The sequence below is a fragment of the Haliotis rufescens genome, unplaced genomic scaffold (genome assembly GCF_023055435.1).
Source record: "Haliotis rufescens isolate VD_foot unplaced genomic scaffold, xgHalRufe1.0.p SCAF_5, whole genome shotgun sequence".
NCBI lineage: Eukaryota > Metazoa > Mollusca > Gastropoda > Lepetellida > Haliotidae > Haliotis > Haliotis rufescens.
Genome location: NW_025964223.1, coordinates 17,771,782 through 17,790,800, shown reverse-complemented (window position 1 = coordinate 17,790,800; position 19,019 = coordinate 17,771,782). Strand labels below are relative to the sequence as shown.

The following is a 19,019-nucleotide window of genomic DNA, read 5'->3' as shown; positions in this document are numbered from 1 at the left end:
CAATCAAGATACAACACTTATAACAAGGTAAATGAGCAATACTCAATTAGGACCACTCAGATCACACAATGGATCAAGGTAGGAGGCTATTACTGAAAACAAAGAATTAAGGATTGATTTAAAGTAAGAAATTAGCAGCTAGACTTATACAGCGTAAGTATGTCTAACAGATACCATTAAACAAGCTTGAACAATAAGCAATAACAGCAACTTGAACCCTGTCCTGTATCCTTTTTAACTGAAGTCACTGATCTGTAAATCTGTTGACATATATTGTATATTTGCATATAGTGAAGATATAACTGATGTATCAATGCTATATCAGTTCAGTCATTATTACACTGATGACAAGATCTAAATACAAATACGCCACAGCAGCACACAAACAAAGTTTTCAAAATGCCAGTTTTGTGATTTTTTTTCTTGTTGACCTTTGACCGCTGCCTATGCTTTTACACATTTACATCACTGCAGCAACGACAAACTTTTCATTCACTTCATTAAAGTCGACAAAAATACTCTGGCGATCGTGCATCACTTTTGCAATTATAGACATATGTCTTGATACATTGCATCTGCAACTCCTACCAATGTTACTTATGCTTCTTTGAGTTTAGCAAATAATATAGATGTACATGTATAAGGATAGGATATATATTCTGTATATATAGGAGGAAAGCCCGAAGTGATGCAGGTCTCAGACGTTTACCATTTTGGTGAAACCCTTGATCACGGATATGGTGCTGACAAACCCAGAAACATAATCAGGGCGAACCGGAATTCGACCCAACAATCAAGGGACGCTTCTCTGCACAGCGACTCGCGGCGCCTTATACGACTGGGCCACCCGTACCCCCTTGTTGTTTGTATGATAAGCAAATCATATAATGTAAGTACATAGAAAAGATGACACTGTTCACAATCCTAGTTTGTTTCCAGCAATCAAAATATGAATATTAACACCATATCCTGGTGCCACATGTGTCAGATGACAACTACCAGGTATGCATATGCTAAAGGGGTTTTGTGGTATATGAGACAAAGTGTATTCTATTTTCTCTGCTCACTGTTCATGCAAATCTATTGACAAATTCTTCATTTCTATCTGAATGATTTTGTCAAAAAGAACAGAACTAAAATAGCTAGATCAAAGGTGGCATTGTCGTTATTTCATCACCAACCCGTAGATACGGTAGTGTCATATGCACTTCAGAAACACTCTCTGCCATATGATGTGGGTTCTGCAGAGTGGACAACGTTCGATGGCAGGTGAGCAAATGAGACATTCCCAAAGGTGATTAAGACGACATAAATTAAGTGCAGAAATCCTTTGATTTTGATTTCAGTTCACATTGAGTTATTCAATTTCTTTCTCTCGGGAAACCATAAGTGCCAGATCGACACAGACTTTCCCCCGGATATGTGTCCTGCAGACTGGACAACATTCTAGAGCAGGTGTGCACACGGCACAAGCCACCAGATGTCCACAGGGAAGGAGGACGATGTTGGCAGGGCGCTCCAGACAGACCTTACACACACTCGACTCTTTAAGCTGCTGGGTCTCATGAGTACTCCAGTTTCTGACTTGTGGCGCATGACTTCCATCACTTACTGCTGGCATGTGAATAGGCACATTTCTTGCATCAGTGCCAGTTATATGGATGCAGTTTGGAGACTTCCTTGAATGCAGGTTATGCGGGTTGTCCTTCGGATGCCAATTCTTGTGGGTGACACCACAACTGAAACACTGAGTCTCATCACCATCACCTGTAGCATAGAACCCTGCTTTTGCCAGTTGAAGATATGAGACGTTCATGTTCACTTGGTCAAAAGACTTCAAACGCAAACCTTCAAACCTCATTTCTTCATCAGGTGCTGTTGCTTCATCTCTTGCTCTTTCAGTGAAATGATCACGAAGAGAAATAAAAGGTGTCACAACATATGATCTTTCTAACATGCTATCAATTGACCCATATTTCAAATCTTTAATAAATTCTTTATATTTTTCATCCAGTGAGGACTGGTCCATGTCAGAAGTGTCACTGGGAACACCACGCACAGATATTTTTTTCTCTCTTCAGAATGCTGAAGTTCGTCTGCACCTTCCTCTTCAACACTGATTTGAGTGTCTTATGTATTTTTGCCACACGACGATAACAATTGGGAAGCATTCATATCAGTGGTTTCAAGAATAGGCGCTTTGTAATGTTTGGTTGAATGAACAGATGGGTTCATAATTTCCTTTTGATCACGCAGCTCGCTTATTGGTGTTATGATGTCTGTTTCAGACAATCAGAGTTCAGGCCGCTCCAATGTTCACTGTGAAAGATATATATTTGTTGAAATAAATAATGTCAGCTACATTATATGTGTATGTTTAGGGGTGCAGTAATCTAGAGGGTGGGCAAGGAGTAGAGGACGAGTGAGGGTTATGATAGTGGTTGATGCGTCTTACTAAACAAGAGACCCGTACAGATCTGGGGTAGAAAAGGTCTTCAGCAACCCATGCTAGCCGTAAAAGGCGACTAGGCTTGTCATAAGAAGGTGGTCAGGCTCGCTGACTTGGTTGATGCATGCCATCGATTCCAATTGCATGGATCGATGCTCATGATAATAATCACTGGAATGTCTGGTCCAGACTGGTTTATTTACAGACTGACGTCATACAGCTGGAATAATGCTGAGGGCGGCGTTAAACAACAAACAAACAAACCAACTCAACAAGAACCAGGATTTATGGTTGCTCCATAGCATAATAAAGATAAAGGATGGCTATATCATTTTTCGATCGAAAATAATTTGAATCCGATACATATTTTAGAAAAGGGCTTTTTGGTTTTTCGCTTTTAAGTTTAATAATTGCAGTAGTTTGACCATACAACTAATGTCTACGGGGTAGGTAGGATCGGAATCAATGTCGAATAATCAAATTCGTCATACAGTTATGATTGTTGACAGTGATATTGACTATGTATTAAACCCAATCATTAACCACAGCATGTAATGATGTACCTTTGAAGCAAATCCTAATTGGATTATATTTTCAATACGGCTGTTACTGTTCCAAATATATAAGAAATAAACATGTTCCAAATAAATATACATTGTAAGGTTCGATCTAGATTTTAGTAAACAATGGTATTTTAAAGTCAGAGCGATGAAAACTGATAGTCTTAAAATTTACAAAACTAATTATGCCTTTTTAGATGTACCTTCAGAGTAAATCTCCAAAGTAGATTACTTAAAAATACAGTTGGCAATGTTGGTCTCCTAAATGTAGGCCAACATATTATATCCTGTGGAAGAGATAACAGACACATCGTTCCCGAGAAATACCGTGTTGAGTATATTTATGGCTTCAAGCAATGTGAAAGATTTTCTCCCACGGTGGTAACGAACAAAAATAAGTGTTGATGTTGATATATCATGCGTCTCTTGTGTCTGTTTTAATGCACCCGCAGCTTCAGCTTCGTTCACTGCATTCCCGTTGTTTTGGTAATTTTAAAGTGCAAGTCTTAATGGTGTATATAACTCCATATATGGTCATGTTGGGTGTATTGTATTGTATAGTATTGTATTGTATTGTATTGTTGTTTGATTATGTCGTTACCACAAAACAAACAATCTTAAAACATGAACTATCAGTACTGTCTTTCGTTTGTTTACATGCGCAGATCCAGGTCTGGAAGTTTCTCACCGCAACCACCACAATTAAGTAAGAAAAAAAGTTTTGTTTGTTTGTTAACGGCGGTCTGTAAATAGTCGAGTTTGGGCCAGACAATCCAGTGATTGAGATCATGAGCATGGTATACGATTAAATGCATGAGCCAAGTCGGCGAGCTTGACCATCCAATCCCGTTTGTCGCCCCAGTTCACCCTTTTCAACTCTTGGACCGCCGCCGTGGTCTTGTGGTAGAGCGTCCACCCGGAGAGCGGAAGGTCCGGGGTTCGATCCCCGGCCGCGTCATACCAAAAGACGTAAAACCATGGTACTTGTTGTTACCCTGTCTGGCGCTTGGCATTAAGGGGCTAAAACAAGGACTTGTCGGCCCGGAGTCAGTATACTGTGTCTGAGTGGGGTATTGATGTTAAACTGCGGCATGGAATCTCCGGACTAGTACGAGCAGCAACACACACAGGTCCATGCACTTCGCTATAAAAGTGCAATTATCTTTCACGCGACGTTCAATCCCATTTCACCTCGCTTACAATTACATAAATCATTATACACACCATAGTTGGTAATATTTGAAATGAGGTAGAGTTAGGTTTATTGACATAGAATAGTAACGTATATGGCCTTAAATCACGTTTTCAACAGGAATGGGTATCAAATATTAAACCGTGAATTTAAACAAACAGACAGTAGTGAAGACCGAGATATATATAGTGCCAGCACACCTTATCAAGCCTCACCCAGTGACACTCTACACTCTCTTGGTGTGTTTGTTCGATTGAAACTCTCTTAAAATACAGTACTTCGACATTACATATGAATTCAAATTGAAGCACATAGTTCTACAAAAATCTTACCTGGATACGAATAACTCAAATACAGGTAGTTGTACTCCACAATATCACATCCACAATGACGCGGACTCTCGACCGGAGCATTGCACACGAACCCATACTCTCGATAGCTTACGGATAGAGCCGAGTAGTGACGAATGTCGGTGTATAAAAGGATCTGGTAATCGACACTAGACGTCAACTTCTTTATTATCAGGGACAGAACGTTTCGGACTGTATGCTTAATTCTTAATCATTCACCCGATGAAGGAGTAGGCATATGCTCCGAGACGTTGTGTTCCTCACAATAACGAAATAAATTCTCTTTCTTAACTTGTCTCATTTCTCATTGTTATGTTAACGCGCTATCGTGTTAAGAACGTTGATTTTAACTTCTTTTGTGAGCAATTGATCTATATGTTAAGAAGAATGAAGTACGTCTTGCTTACATTTCCAGTTCGACATATAATCTAGAAGGAGAAGTTGACTCACGAACAAAGGCCACATGTACCAGAGTTAGTTTACAAACTTGATACAAATAGTGACCATAGTGAAATAGTTTCTTTTTTGTGTGCGAGAGTAAAACACTATTTTAAGATAAATAAGAGAGGTTTTGTTATTAATTCACTCCGAGGTTATGTATAAGGTTGACAGCGAAATCAGTCTGATAACAAATGCACACTGTCTACTCGCAGAACACCTACCTAATGTAAATGAACAATTACTAAACTGTAAGCATGTTGGATGCGGTAAGCACGATGTTGGATTTCATGGTTTCCGGGTAGGAATAGATCCCCAGTAACCTATGTTTGTAGTAAGAGGAGAATATTTGAAGTGGTAATACTCTGATACTTGGCATGGGATGTTGCTCATTACGTCATCCACTAGTTTGTCTTACCCAGACATGCTGACGTGTTATAGCTCAACACTGTGGGTCCGGTACCTGTTGAGTGTTTTGTGACGATGGCAATATAAATACATCCGATGGATAGTTTTACCAAATGTAATCCATCTTAATTATCAAACGCGCATCGTCTATTTCGTCACATATGTATTTCATAAACGAATTTGAACATTATATTTCACCACCCCGTGATGAAAGTCTATGAATGGAGGAAAATCTATGAGGTTAAAACGTCCGGGTTTGATTCGACTCGTTCTGGTTGACCTTTCGTGCCACGCCCCTCTGTGATAACGCTACACTTTTGACAGAGTACCACAAGATGACCTTTTGAGCAATTGAGTGTTTACTCTAGGGTTTTATTTTAATTGGGTTATTACATTTTTCATTGAGTAACCAATATTTCTTCACTCATAGTTTCATCACTCTATTGCATGTCATATTCAGGTTCGAAAGCTTTAACACTTTGATGTCATTGTTGTCGTCTTGGCACTTTCCACGAAGGTGTTCTTTCAGCTTAGAAAACAGGCATGGAGGGTGAGGAAGCTCCTCGAGACGTGTAAGAAGAGGCATTGTCATGAAGTTGTTGAACTCCAGCAGTCAGTATTCCTCGCTGCCTTTCTGTGATATAATCTCTCCGCAAATCAGCATAGGCGGCACCTGTAATCGTCTTTGAAGACGTATTTCTAAGTAATCAACAAGTAACACATCATGCTTCCCAGAATACAGTGGCTAAAACATTCTCCTGAAGACTTGAATTCCATGGATTGGCGCTTTGGCTCGGGATCACAGTGGTTGACCCACACGTTACTGATCTCTTTTTGAATTTGATGATATCCTCTACAAAAAGCTCTAAATTTTAACCAACAATGTCAGTTCTTTTTCCCTTAAAATCAGAATGAAGAAACTTTGGCGCCCAACGAGCAGATCTCAATGGATCCATGGCTTAGACGCGTGTCTTCCTAAAGTTCAGCAATGGTAAAACGTCTATTTGACAGTATACGTTTTTCTCCCTGACTGAATCTTCATTGATGGAAGTTCAGCGACGTCCAGACCTAGGGTCATCATCAACGCTTGTTCTTCCAGTCTTAAACAAAGCTGCCAAACGTTTAACAGTGGAATAGGGCACTTATGCCCATTCGCCTGTGACATGCGGTCATGAATATTTTGGAGAGTACTCTTCTCTTAAGTCCAAAACTTGATGACTGCTCGGTACTCGTTCTTTTAAATTTCTGTAACAATTTGGATTCCTATCACGCTCAATTGGCTGTCACTACTATACAAAGGCCTCAACAAACCACATGCACTTGCAATGAACTGCTCAAACAATATACTCCATTGCCAAGTTCACTTTGTGTTCCATTGTGGAAAGTTAGTCAGGCTAAGAATTTTTTGACCAGCAAATTGTCAGTGGATGCAAATAATTTACGTTGCGAGTCCTGGAGGACGAAAGAGGATAGCTGTTCGATTCATTAAAGTAATCGAAAGTGTATATTGCATGTTGCATATATACTACTCAAAAGCAGTTATAGAACATCCGATTCTTTCATAAAACTGGTAAAATGAAAGAATCGTTTTTGAGAAGTAAATCCATCGTTCTCATAGGCCTCGACCAGGAAACGTCAAGACCAGAGAATAACCAGGCTCCATAATCGGCCAAAACATATTCAGTCGGGCGTATAAAGCAGCATAGCGGTGGAAATTATATGAAAGGACCATAGTGACCACATCAGGCTAAGTAGAAAAGCTCGAGGCCTCATAGATATTGCTTTGTTTAATTCGAGGTTTCAACAAGTCCATTAAGAGTAAAATATCTTAGAAGACATTACACCAAGTGGCAGATAGGTAACTTTACCCCTTTTACAGTTGGCAGGTCTCACGACCTGTGATTAAGTATCTGCCTGTAACCAAAGTAACACACAAAGATATGAAAAGCACATGTGGGGTGACTGCTTTTCATATTCAGCAGAAATTGGCTGCTCGATTTAAGCGAGATAAGAAGAAACACAGACTATGTCCCCAGGTCTGGTCGTCCTCGAGATCACAAATCAGAAGCTCAGAAGTGGAGGCTGCCCATCACATGGGTTACCTGAACTGACCAGAATCGTTTAAATGGTGATACAAGCAACATCATTTGCATGAATAGTCTCTTTGGGCTGCTTGTTTAACAAAATGTGTTGCACACTTGAAAATCCAAAATGGCCGCCATTGTTTCCATATTGCCGCCAGTGAATAAATTAATGTTTATATCTTTGAAACTGGCACTGTCATCCGGCAAAGGTTAATACAGTTAAACAGATTTGGCCCTTGATTCTTCATTTATTTAAGTGAAAAAAATACTTTACACAGTGAACCTAAGTTTACTACTGTTTAACGTAGTCTGCTCATCATGCATAAAAAGTCAAGAATATGAAGTGAGCATCACATCTTTATTGCCCCTATTTTGAGACCAAGCCTCTTGTGTTGCAACCACTAAATGTGCGATGGACAAATTCTAGCACCTGTCATCACTGCAGACCACCAATTTAGGCATGAGCTAAGCAGATCCAGTGCCATTGGCCAGGGTGGTATGGGGAATGTATGCTTGTTCTCATGTTTGGTGGATAGCACATCGAGATCGAGGTCGAATTGGAACCTTGCTTCAAGACATGTGCAAGTGCTGTCACTGAAGCAGGAGTGACATCATCTGGAACTGCAGCCTCCTTTCTGTCAGGCTAAGGTCTTGATTGGACACGTCAAGTTCCTCTAATAACAGCATGTAGTTTCTCCAAGCTCATATCAACATCATTCACTAGTTGTATACCCAGCAAACTGACATGTCTGAAAAGTGATGAATTTGAAAGAGTGGTTAAACAGACGTAAACTTCAGAGTCCATAATTTCCGTTCTGGCACTTTGTCCTGACAATATTTTAACACTGGTCAGGCTGTTCAGAGAATCACATTTTGAGCTTTATTGTAAGACAATAGCTGAACTTTTGCCATATCTTTTTGCCAACAATAATGTGAATTACACCCGGTGGCTTCCCATTCACCTGAACTGACAAAGTGTCAGTGCCAAACAGAATACCACAGCAGATGTAGATGTTATCCGTTGCAAAACTCTATGCAAGTACCCTTATCAAATGACAAAAGAATAAAGTACTAAAAATGCTTGTGATTTCATAAAGTATCATGACGTGTCTCATACCTCTAATGCACTCGGGATAAAACAGTTGTAATACCTTGACATGTGTTTTTATGAAATATGCCAAAACTCAGTACAAAAAAAAGCTTCTGCATAATTAAAAGTACCTTTAAACGACGTTCAGGCTCGGATTTTAAAGTAGGAGAACTATTTCAGTTTAGCATAATCGTACCAATTATGTTGCTTGTTTCACCATTGGAACGATTGTTCAATAATCTGCCGAACTACCATGGTACACGTGCTACAATTCAACATGTCGCTGACATTACTGGCATCGACACAGTCAATCTTAACTGACACACTCCTCATGAGCAAGCTGCCAGCACGATGGGTATCCAGTATGTCAACACAAGATTATAAGCTGACCCGACTGAACATATTCGGGGACCGTTTGACCAGTTATCAGAATAATCCTGATAATAGATGTATGCGATCGTAAGCCAGGATGATACATGAACATATATCTATCTAGGGTCAAAACTTCCCAGCCAACAATACACGTGGGTGGCGTCAGTTGACAACGTCACCTCTACAGTCATCTGGGCCAAAAAGGGGATAAAAATGATTGACTATCTGCGACGAGGTTAGAGTAGCAGTGGGCAATAATATTTACCTCAGAGCTATGTCAGTTGAGAGAAGCTATGAGGGTTCATTGATATGTTCTGAATCTCACGCCGAAGGAAATGCGTAACAATAAAAGTGTTGTGGACATAACATGATGTCATAGGTGTATTTGCAGAAACACTTGAGTCAATTGAGCACATTGTTTGGCTGTGACAAGGCAGCACAATTAAAAGGAATCGGTGACCTTTGATAAATGGACAAACATTGGAAACGTGCAGTTATTGTTGTTTGGCGAAATCTGGTTTCATCAATAGTCACACATCGTTGCAACCTTTTTGTATCAATTTCAAACAGAGCTATGGTCATCCTTTCAGCAGAGTGTATCAAATTAATATAAGTTCATTTCTTCATTATGCTAGCACATGTAATGAAATGTGTTTCATCCTAAAGACTAATAATATGCTTCACAATAGATACATGAAGTATCTGACTGTTTTATTTCCAAGTACTCACATATATTAAGATGGAACAGCCACACAATAGTACAACACATATTTAACAGTATATATGTGTATTCACATATGAATAGATATACAGTATATTACTGGATAACAAGGTAACACAACCGATTGTCATACAAAAAAACGTTTCACTTCATTGTATCCATACATAGTTTCATATAATTATTTGTTTATGAATCCCGGAACAGACATATCAGTTTCCAATCTTTTCTTAAATTATCCTCACTGACAAGATGTATAGGCATTACATTTTCTATTGTATATTCCAATTTTAATAGTTCCTACAGGCGAACCCGTTACTTTTCTAGGGATAACGTTATTACACGTTATTTTCACACATCTCAACATGCCATGGTATTGTAAAAAGTTAAGCGTCATTCTATATTTTGCCTTTATGTTCTTAAACGATAAATAGTTGTCTCATTTACTAGTAGTTAATTTGTTTCTCTCGAGAAGCCATATCTGCCAGATGGACACGGACGGTCCCCCGGATGTGTGTCCTGCAGACTGGACAACGTTCTAGAGCAGGTGTGCACACGGCACAAGCCACCAGATGTCCACAGGGAAGGAAGACGATGTTGGCAGGGTCCTCAAGACAGACCTTACATGTACTTGACTCTCTCAGCTGCCGTGTCTCTTCCTCTGTGGCTTTTACCTCTTCCTTCCTTTTACCTGTAACAGTAGAAACTTGGCACTATGTAATATCAACTTACAAATTAACCCAAGCTAGCAAATAGGAATAGTTTTTTATACTTAATGCATTTTTATACCTCTAAATTGTGCATTGGTGTATCACGATAAGTTGCTGCCAATACACTGAATTACAACAAAATAATTACCTTTCTTAATATAATTTTTCTTTATTTTATCAATCCCCTTGACTTCGTGTCGGTTGGTAGGCAAACTTGAGAATCTATTCACAGGTGCATCTGATTGCCTTTGTCTTTCTGTCTCTTCGGAAACAGCGGGTTTTGCTCCTGGTGATTCTGGAGCTACAATTTCGAGATTGTACTTGATGTTTGAACTTACAAATGGATGTTCAGTTTCAAAGTTACCCGAAGTTTGCTGTGTAGGAGGCAATCCGGCATGGTTCTCAATGGGTAATGATTTGTATCCACTGTCTGTTTTGCCTGCTGGTGATCTGAGCAGGTGAGCCTGTCTTGTTGTGTTATTGACAGTTTTATCTGAAGATGTGCTATCCATGTTTCCAACTCCACTTCGCAACACCTCTTTCACCTCTTGCCCAGTCTGTCCCTGTGAGTGGTGTTCTACATCAGAGTATCCACCTTGACTAGCTTGTACTTGTTCTGATTCTCCGTCAGCTGCAAATATGTTCTCAAGAAGAACATCTAGCCTTAATGCTTGTCTCCCTGGAAAATATAACACAAAATATTCTTTTAAGAGTGAGTGAGTTGTGTTTAACGCCGCTTTTAACAGTATTCCAGTTACATCACAGCGTGTCAGTTTAATGTGGGAGGAAAGCCAGGAGTGATGCAGGTCTCAGACTTTTACCACTTCGGTGAAACCCACGAGCACGGGTATGGTGCTGACAAACCTAGCAACATAATCGGGGCGAACCGGGATTCGAACCCACAATCATAGGTTTCTGGCGTGCCCAAGGGACGCAACTCTGCACAGCGAATTCCATAAGAATTTCAACCAAAGAGGTAAATATTCTGACAATGCCCGGTGAAAATATAATATGAAGACATAATGGAATCCAGCATAGAGATTCACACGGTGTTTAACGTCTGTTTGTGTGCCAGTTATCGTGATATCTTGTCAACTCACCTCTACTGTTAATGGTTGACTGAGCTGCAGACCTAACTTGTTCTCTGCTGAAACCCATCTCTAAGGCTCGCCCACACACACCAGTCCTCAAAACATCTGTAGGAGAACGTTCATCTACTTCGTTATCAATAGGCGTAGGTCCTAAGTAACCTCAGCATTGTATGCAGTGTTATAGACATTAAAAACATAGCTTTACCATTCACCAGTGATTTGGTATCGGTTGTATGATGATTTGTTTGTAAGAAGGCAATACATACCAGTTCCATTTTTTAAGTTTTGAAGATGAGTGTGAGTATGATTTGTAAGCACAATAAATCTCACTCTGAAGAAAAACATTGTAATTATTGAATCGTATTCTTATACACTGTATATCAATAAATGCCGCGACATGTAATGTTAGTTCAACTTCCACGGCTCCAAGTGTTATCAAAGTATTAAACGATTATATGTCAAACAGTAATGATAGACAACGGTCGCAGCCTAATACTTCTTCAAATACATTTCGGCAGGCATAAGACACCGAAACATTACTGATGCTGCTTTAACGACAGAATGTAAGCATTGTCAATCTGAATGGTACGCCAAACTAAGTAGATTCCGTGTTCACAAATCACACATTAAAATGTTTTCAAACTTGCAATAAAATGTTACTGAGCAAGAATACATGTATCATGTGTTTTGTGCTATGTTACGCTCAAAGCAACCAAATAACATTCCCACGTTCTAGCCTCACACTAACGATTGTCATGTTGCGGTTAACGATGGAATATACGTACCTTCTTCTGAAGTATCATAGTTGTGTCTTGTATCGGGAGCACTCTGATGATTTTCACCAGACTTGAAGATGAAAGTACAAGGAAGTAGCACTTAGCACTAAAATTTATAAGATAATAGAGATCACATTTACATATTCCCACATATGTCACAGTTTAAGAGTCTTCATATTCACCTGTGATGTCTGTGTGCAACGCGCAATGGCTGCCAGTGTCTGGATGACAAAGTTCTTTCCTCTTGCTGCTTCTAAATAGGCACATGATGACCTCCAGCGCACGTGCTCCACCCAGGGGTCATCCCCCTCCTCCCAGGTCCTCAGACCAACACCGCAGACAAAGCACCGCACACAGTCAGAGTAACCTGTCATCATATTCATGCATTTTACTCAGTGATTTAAGACAAAATATGTTTGCATTTTTTAACATTTGACAGAATAATTGTGACAGTTAACATGTGGCTACAAGTAAAGATATTAGTCAGTCAGTGCTTAGTACATACCAGCTAAGGGGAGGTTGGGTATTCAAAAAGTTAATGCGTTCGATCGTCAAGCCGAAGACCCGGATTCGATCCCCCATGTGAGTACAAGCCCATTTCAGGTGTCACCTGTCGTTATATTGCTTAAAGCGACGTAAACCATACTTACTCTCTCACATACCAGCAGACCCGTGAAGATCCGGGGTAGAATAGGTCTTCAGCAACCCATGCTTGCCGTAAAAGGCGACTAACGGGATCGGGTGGTCAGACTCGGTGACTTGGTTGATGCATGTCATCGATCCCAATTGCGTGGATCGATAATTATGATGTCTGGTCCAGACTCGAATATTTACAGACCGCCGTCATAGAGCTGTAATATTGCTGAGTGCGGCGTTAAACAACAAACCAGCCAACCACATACCAGCATAGAAAAATCCTGCTCTGGCAAGTTCTTCGGGATGTTGACTGTGTCCTTCAGGCCACAGTTGAAAAGAATCTAAACGCAGTGCAGCGTTACTGTAGTGAGGATGTACGGCATCCTCAAACCTCAGCGTCGATGTTTGTGATGAAGACAATCCCCCATCATTGTAATGAGCGGTCTGCACAGGAGTAACATCCGGTATTTCATCAACACTCTGACTGTTTTCTTCTGTTGTTGTGTTAATGTTTATACCAACCGCCCCTTGTAGTTGGGTAGGTGTGTATCCTGACTTATTCGCCCCTGATGTGCTACCACTGCTTGCTGTTGGTGAATTGACTGATGCATAATCTGATGGAAGTTGAATAGGAACATTCCTTTCATCAGTGCTAGCTGTATGGATGCAGTTTGGAGAAATTTGACTGTGAATAACAAATGGGTTGTCATTGACTGTCCAGTTCCTGTGTGTCACACCACAGCTGAAGCACCTTGTCTCATCTCCATCTCCTGTAGCGTAGAACCCTGCTGCCGCCAGACGGAGGGATGAAGTGTTGACGTTTATTCTATTGAAGGATGCAAACCTCAAACCTTCATGTCGCATTTCTTCCTCCGTATCTACTGCTTCTCTCCTCGCCAATTTTTCGAAATAATCACGCAGTGTAATGAAGGGTGAACTTAATTGATTTTGACTTTCAATCTCTATTCTTTGCAATAAAAACCTTTCCAACGTTTTGCACAGATATTGCATCTTACTCTCATCTGGATGACCAGTGCTGACATCTATCGGTGGCCTATATTCCAATAAATGTTCCAGGTGATTTAATGTTTTCAAAATTTGTTGGTATTGTTCACGTTGCAAGACATCACTCAGATCTTTATCTGGCAATTCGGTATAAGACATTCTTGTCCCACAAAGCGTTGTTAATTTCTCTTGAAAACGTTTCAAATCAACAAGACAGGGCTCTGCATTTTGACCAAATGTTGGTGCCATATATTCATATTCAATACTATTTATTCTAACCGTTAGTAACTCAGAAAATTTAAAACCATGAAATGACAATACTTCACTCCTTTGTTTTATGGATTCCCGAAGCCACTCCCTGGTGCCTTCAGGATGTCCCTTTGAATGTTCAGCAAGGGCTTCAAGAGGATTGCTTTCGTTTTCCAAAATGGGTAGCACACTGTCCACAAAATATGCTCCTGTAAATGGTATGTCAAAGTGCCTGTCGATGTATAGTATTTTGCTCAGAACTTTCACCAGTGTACCATCTTCATTGATTTCTCTGTAAAGCCTATTCGGTTTTGAAGATGCGTCATGTAGAGTATTGTCTTCTTCACAGTAATCTGCCATCTGCGAATCCTCAGTGGCAGAAACTACACTTCTGTATAACTGTACAGCTATGCATTGCACGAAGTAAAAAACAATAGATGGTATTTTAAAGATGTTCACGCGACTCTCCGGCAGCAGACCTTGAATATGTTCTGAACGCTCCTGTTTCTTCTTTGAATCAGATTTGAAGGTCATGTTTGAACTTTCTCTACTGTCTGTGTTGCTTTTTTGGTGTGTACAATAACCCCGTAGCGCCACTGTTTACAAAGCTTACGTGTTGAACAGTGTTGACGAAGTGGGAAGTTGGCTGGCTCTGACGGTCGTCACTCTGCATAAACCTGCATTGGCACAAATACATATAATGCCAGCGTGCTGGTGGAGATTTTAATCGAAAATGTTAAATTTACAATCAACAGATAACTAATAGACAAACAAAAAAGGTTAGTTTGTTTGTTTTAACGGCGACCTGTACATCATCTTGACCAGCCAAACCAGTAACTGATTGTATGAACAACTGTAACCACGCCGTCGGGGTACGATGACACACAATCAACCAGCCACTGAGTCTGACCACCCGGTCCATAAAATAGCCTCTCACAGCCCAGAAGTCCCACTGGGCAAACATGGATAGTAAGACAGATAGTATTATTTGGAATATCATCACACAATCCACACTAGTGTTTTTTTTTTATAAAACCTACATGATACTGATTGATGGCATGGGTAGGTAGTTGATTTGGGAACTGAGAGACATCTTGGAAATATTTGGTTTAAGGGGGATAGCATAATACAGAAACATGACAGTAAGGAAGGCTAGTCATTGCTACAACAATACGATGAAATATATATAAGTTATTCAATATTGATATTTGAATGGTAGACGTCTGGAAATAGTTTTGAACTGTCAGACAATGCAATTAAGAGTGATCGACGCGCAGTCTGACAAAGATCTCATGAAAGTATATCCCAAGACCCCTTACTTATGTTTGCTGGTTCAAAGACAAGTTCAGTTTATTAAAACCTTCCAATCTTAATGTGAATTCGAAGGGCCTGATTCCCTTATCAGATTTTTTAATTAGTGGAACTTGTCTTTGCACCAACAAACAAGTAAAGGGCTTGGGATATTTGCAAAAGACAGGACAAATTGTCTTTTTTATTTTAGTTTGTAAAACGTATTTAAAAAGCCATTCCAGCTCACTTACTCACTCCAGCTCATTCCGCGTGCACTCATATCAAATTGTTCGTCCCTGAACCACATTATCGACTAATTGTTAGTACTGTTTAAAGCAACTCAGCATAATAGTATTAAATGTACATATTTTTCTTGTTTGGCATTTTTCTATCTGTCTTTTCAGAAATTTCAGCTGGAGGTTGGTATAACACGTTATACTCTACAGCATACATATATACATTGTATTTTTTCCACAGACGACATACCAGGTGTTCCTTAGAGCCCAGTGCTATTGTCATAACAAACAAGTGATCTGTGCAGGTGGTCGGTGGAAACTATGGCTGGCCTGACCCTTATACATACCTTGTTGTATAGGTTGAATACGTTAACTTTTCATATAGGTTGAATATATTGATGTATATGGGTGAGTGAGTGAGTGAGTTGTGTTTAACGCCGCTTTTAACATTATTCCAGTTATATCACGGCGTGTCAGCTTAATGTGGGAGGAAAGCCCGAAGTGATGCAGGTCTAAGACGTTTACCACTTCGGTGAAACCCACGAGCACGGGTATGGTGCTGACAAACCTAGAAACATAATCGGGGCGAACCGGGATTCGAACCCACAATCATAGGTTTCTGGCGTGCCCAAGGGACGCAACTCTGCACAGCAAATCGCGGGGCCTTAGACGACTGGGCCACCCGTGCCCCCTGATGTATATGGTGATTACTTTGTTTTCGTAGCTGAATAAGCTGCCTTATATGTTGAATACGGTGTCCCATACACTAAATACACGTTGTTGTATAGACTGAATATGCTTTGCCTTATATGACCATGTTCAGGGAATACCGTGGGTCACCGCGACACGATCAAAACACTATGATAACATTATTTCCCCGTGGCTGTGAATAGCATGGTGCAATTTCAATAGCGTTTCAATAGCTTGTAAAACAATAAAAATATGAATGTCATGGTGTATAAATGCGCCTTGCCGCTGTCGCGTTGCATCTAGTCGGTGTTATGTGTTGGGCAGATATATCACCTGACTCTTTAATGCAAACTCCGCTGTTTAATATGTCTATATGTATCGCAAGTGTATGGGTGCGCAGACATGTGCAGACTCACGTGATTAGGAATCAATTGAGGACACCATTATATCCCTCAACACAGTCTGTCGGATACCACATTCACCCTGTACATTCCTCTCCAGAAGGCAAAGTAGGACGCCTATCGACGATAGTCAGGGCTATTTTAAGTGCATGCGTGGCGATCAAAATAAATAGAAAATTCTAGAATATTTTACTTCTTCCCCCAAATCAATGTCAGATCATTTCCCTCCTCACTTACTCACCATAATCTTTACTTACGACATCGATGTAAGTTTCAGGTGTTATTGTTCAACTTAGCCAACAATTAGCCAAGATAGATATTAATATATAATGACAATAAATGCAGGTAACTCACGTCGTGAGTCTCTTTCTTTTCGTCTCCTACTTCAAGGAATATGTCGCAGCGCAAAGGAGACCAGGGACCAGTTACTTGGTACAGTATCAGTGGAGCCACGTCTCCCTGAATACAGTCACCTGACTACAGAATGATTGTGTCTTCACGTTACCGTGTTATCGAGCAAAGTTATTTTAAGCTCTTACGTGATGTTTAAAGTTAACTGCGTTCATACTGAACGCGATTATAAGGAACTGATTTTTTTGTCGCAGCCATTTTATGTATGTCTGCTGCATAAATGCTTATAACGAACTACTGTTATAACGAACTAAAATTAATCGCCCCTTTGAGTTCATTATAAACGAAGTTTACTGAATTTCAAACGTTAGGATGTCATGCCTCTTGTTATGAGTCATATTCATATGTTTACTCAACAACGAAAGTTCCTGTGACACCAATATTTTAGTGTATTTTTCAAACAAGTAAAGTTTGGTTTTCAATATTGTAGTACATGTATGGAATCAAGTCACAAAAACGCAACTGCTACAGAAAAGCATGCATTCCATGCAAAAGTTGACTTTTATGCAAGCCCCATACATTTCACAACCCAAAAATGGGTATACAAACATGTGCGTTAACGGGATTCCATATGCATTATTTAGCATCGTGATTACAACCACTCAGAAAAACAACAAAGTTACGCAATTATTCAACCTTACGAAATGCCACGCCTGTCCGAAAATTAGCGTCTGCGAGCCATTGGTATGCTTGAAGCAGGATCGAGTCAACGTGATGTTGCAAGACAATTAACGTCCACAGAAACATCATTGCCGAATGCAGTCAGAGACCATCCTCGGAGTGGCAGGCCACGCGTAACCAATAATCGGCAAGACAACTGGATTCGAACAACACACCTACGAAATCGATTCCAGCCAGCAACAGTGACTGCAAGAAGCATCCCTGGCCTTCTACGAATATCTTCACAAACCGTACGTCGCCGCCTCAGATGTGCAGGGATTGTCCCCAGAAGACCCGACAGACGTCCCATTTTGACAGGAAACCACCGTCAAGCACGTGTACACTGGTGCAGACAGCGTCTACGCTGGACGGTCATGCAGTGTGGACAAGTTCTATTCACTGACGAGTCTCGTTTTCACCTCAGCCACAGCGATTGAGGGATTCGAGTGTATCGACATCGAGGTGAACGTTACGTCAATCATTGTGTCATGGAAGAAGATCGGTTCGGGGGCGGCAGCGTTATGGAATGGGGTGGGATTACAGCAAGACAGAGGACACGTTTGATAGTGGTAGAGGGAAATCTGTATTGACAGCGCTACCGCGGCCCTGTTGTTCTACCGTTTTTCGTCGTCATGGCCCAGGTATTACGTTTCAACATGACAACGCCCGGCTACATATTGCTCGACAGATCAAACCATGCGTTACTTGGACCCTGCACTGTCTCAGATCCAACAATGACTTTTTAGGACCCTACGCTGCCCCAGAGCAAACCATGCCTTTTTAGGACCCTACGCTGCCCCAGAGCAAACCATGCCTTAAATGGACGCTACGTTGTCCCAGATCAAACCATGCCTTACTAGGACCCTTCGCTGTCCCAGATGAAACCATGTGTTACTGTGACCCTACGCTGTCCCTGATCAAACCGTCTGTTACTGGGACCATACACTGTCCCAGGTCAAACCATGTGTTACTGGGATCCTACGCTGTCCCTGATCAAACCGTCTGTTACTGGGACCCTACACTGTCCCAGACCAAACCGTGCCTAACTAGGACCCTACGCTGTCCCAGATCTTATTAGGACACTATGCTGACCAAGATTAAACCATGGGTTATGGGACTCTATGCTTTCCCAGATCTAACAATGTGTTACTGTGGCCCTACGCCGTCCCAGATCAAACAATGTGTTACTTGGCCCTACTCTAT

At 40.7% G+C, this 19,019-nt stretch overlaps 1 protein-coding gene across 1 annotated transcript in view; it reads right to left on the bottom strand.

Annotated features, from left to right (window-relative positions):
• Nucleotides 1-736: 736 nt before the first annotated feature.
• Nucleotides 737-19,019, bottom strand: part of LOC124145178 — a 25,213-nt gene continuing 6,930 nt past the window's right edge. Inside the window, exons 2-10 of the mRNA XM_048384222.1 lie at nucleotides 17,100-17,204; nucleotides 13,141-14,805; nucleotides 12,421-12,605; nucleotides 12,248-12,308; nucleotides 11,472-11,567; nucleotides 10,520-11,050; nucleotides 10,109-10,352; nucleotides 7,912-7,920; nucleotides 737-2,075 (exon numbers count right to left, since the gene is read on the bottom strand). Coding sequence (XP_048240179.1) covers nucleotides 1,358-2,075; nucleotides 7,912-7,920; nucleotides 10,109-10,352; nucleotides 10,520-11,050; nucleotides 11,472-11,567; nucleotides 12,248-12,308; nucleotides 12,421-12,605; nucleotides 13,141-14,662 — 3,366 coding nt within the window. The 5' untranslated portion in view covers nucleotides 14,663-14,805; nucleotides 17,100-17,204 and the 3' untranslated portion in view covers nucleotides 737-1,357. The remainder of the gene's footprint in view (nucleotides 2,076-7,911; nucleotides 7,921-10,108; nucleotides 10,353-10,519; nucleotides 11,051-11,471; nucleotides 11,568-12,247; nucleotides 12,309-12,420; nucleotides 12,606-13,140; nucleotides 14,806-17,099; nucleotides 17,205-19,019) is intronic.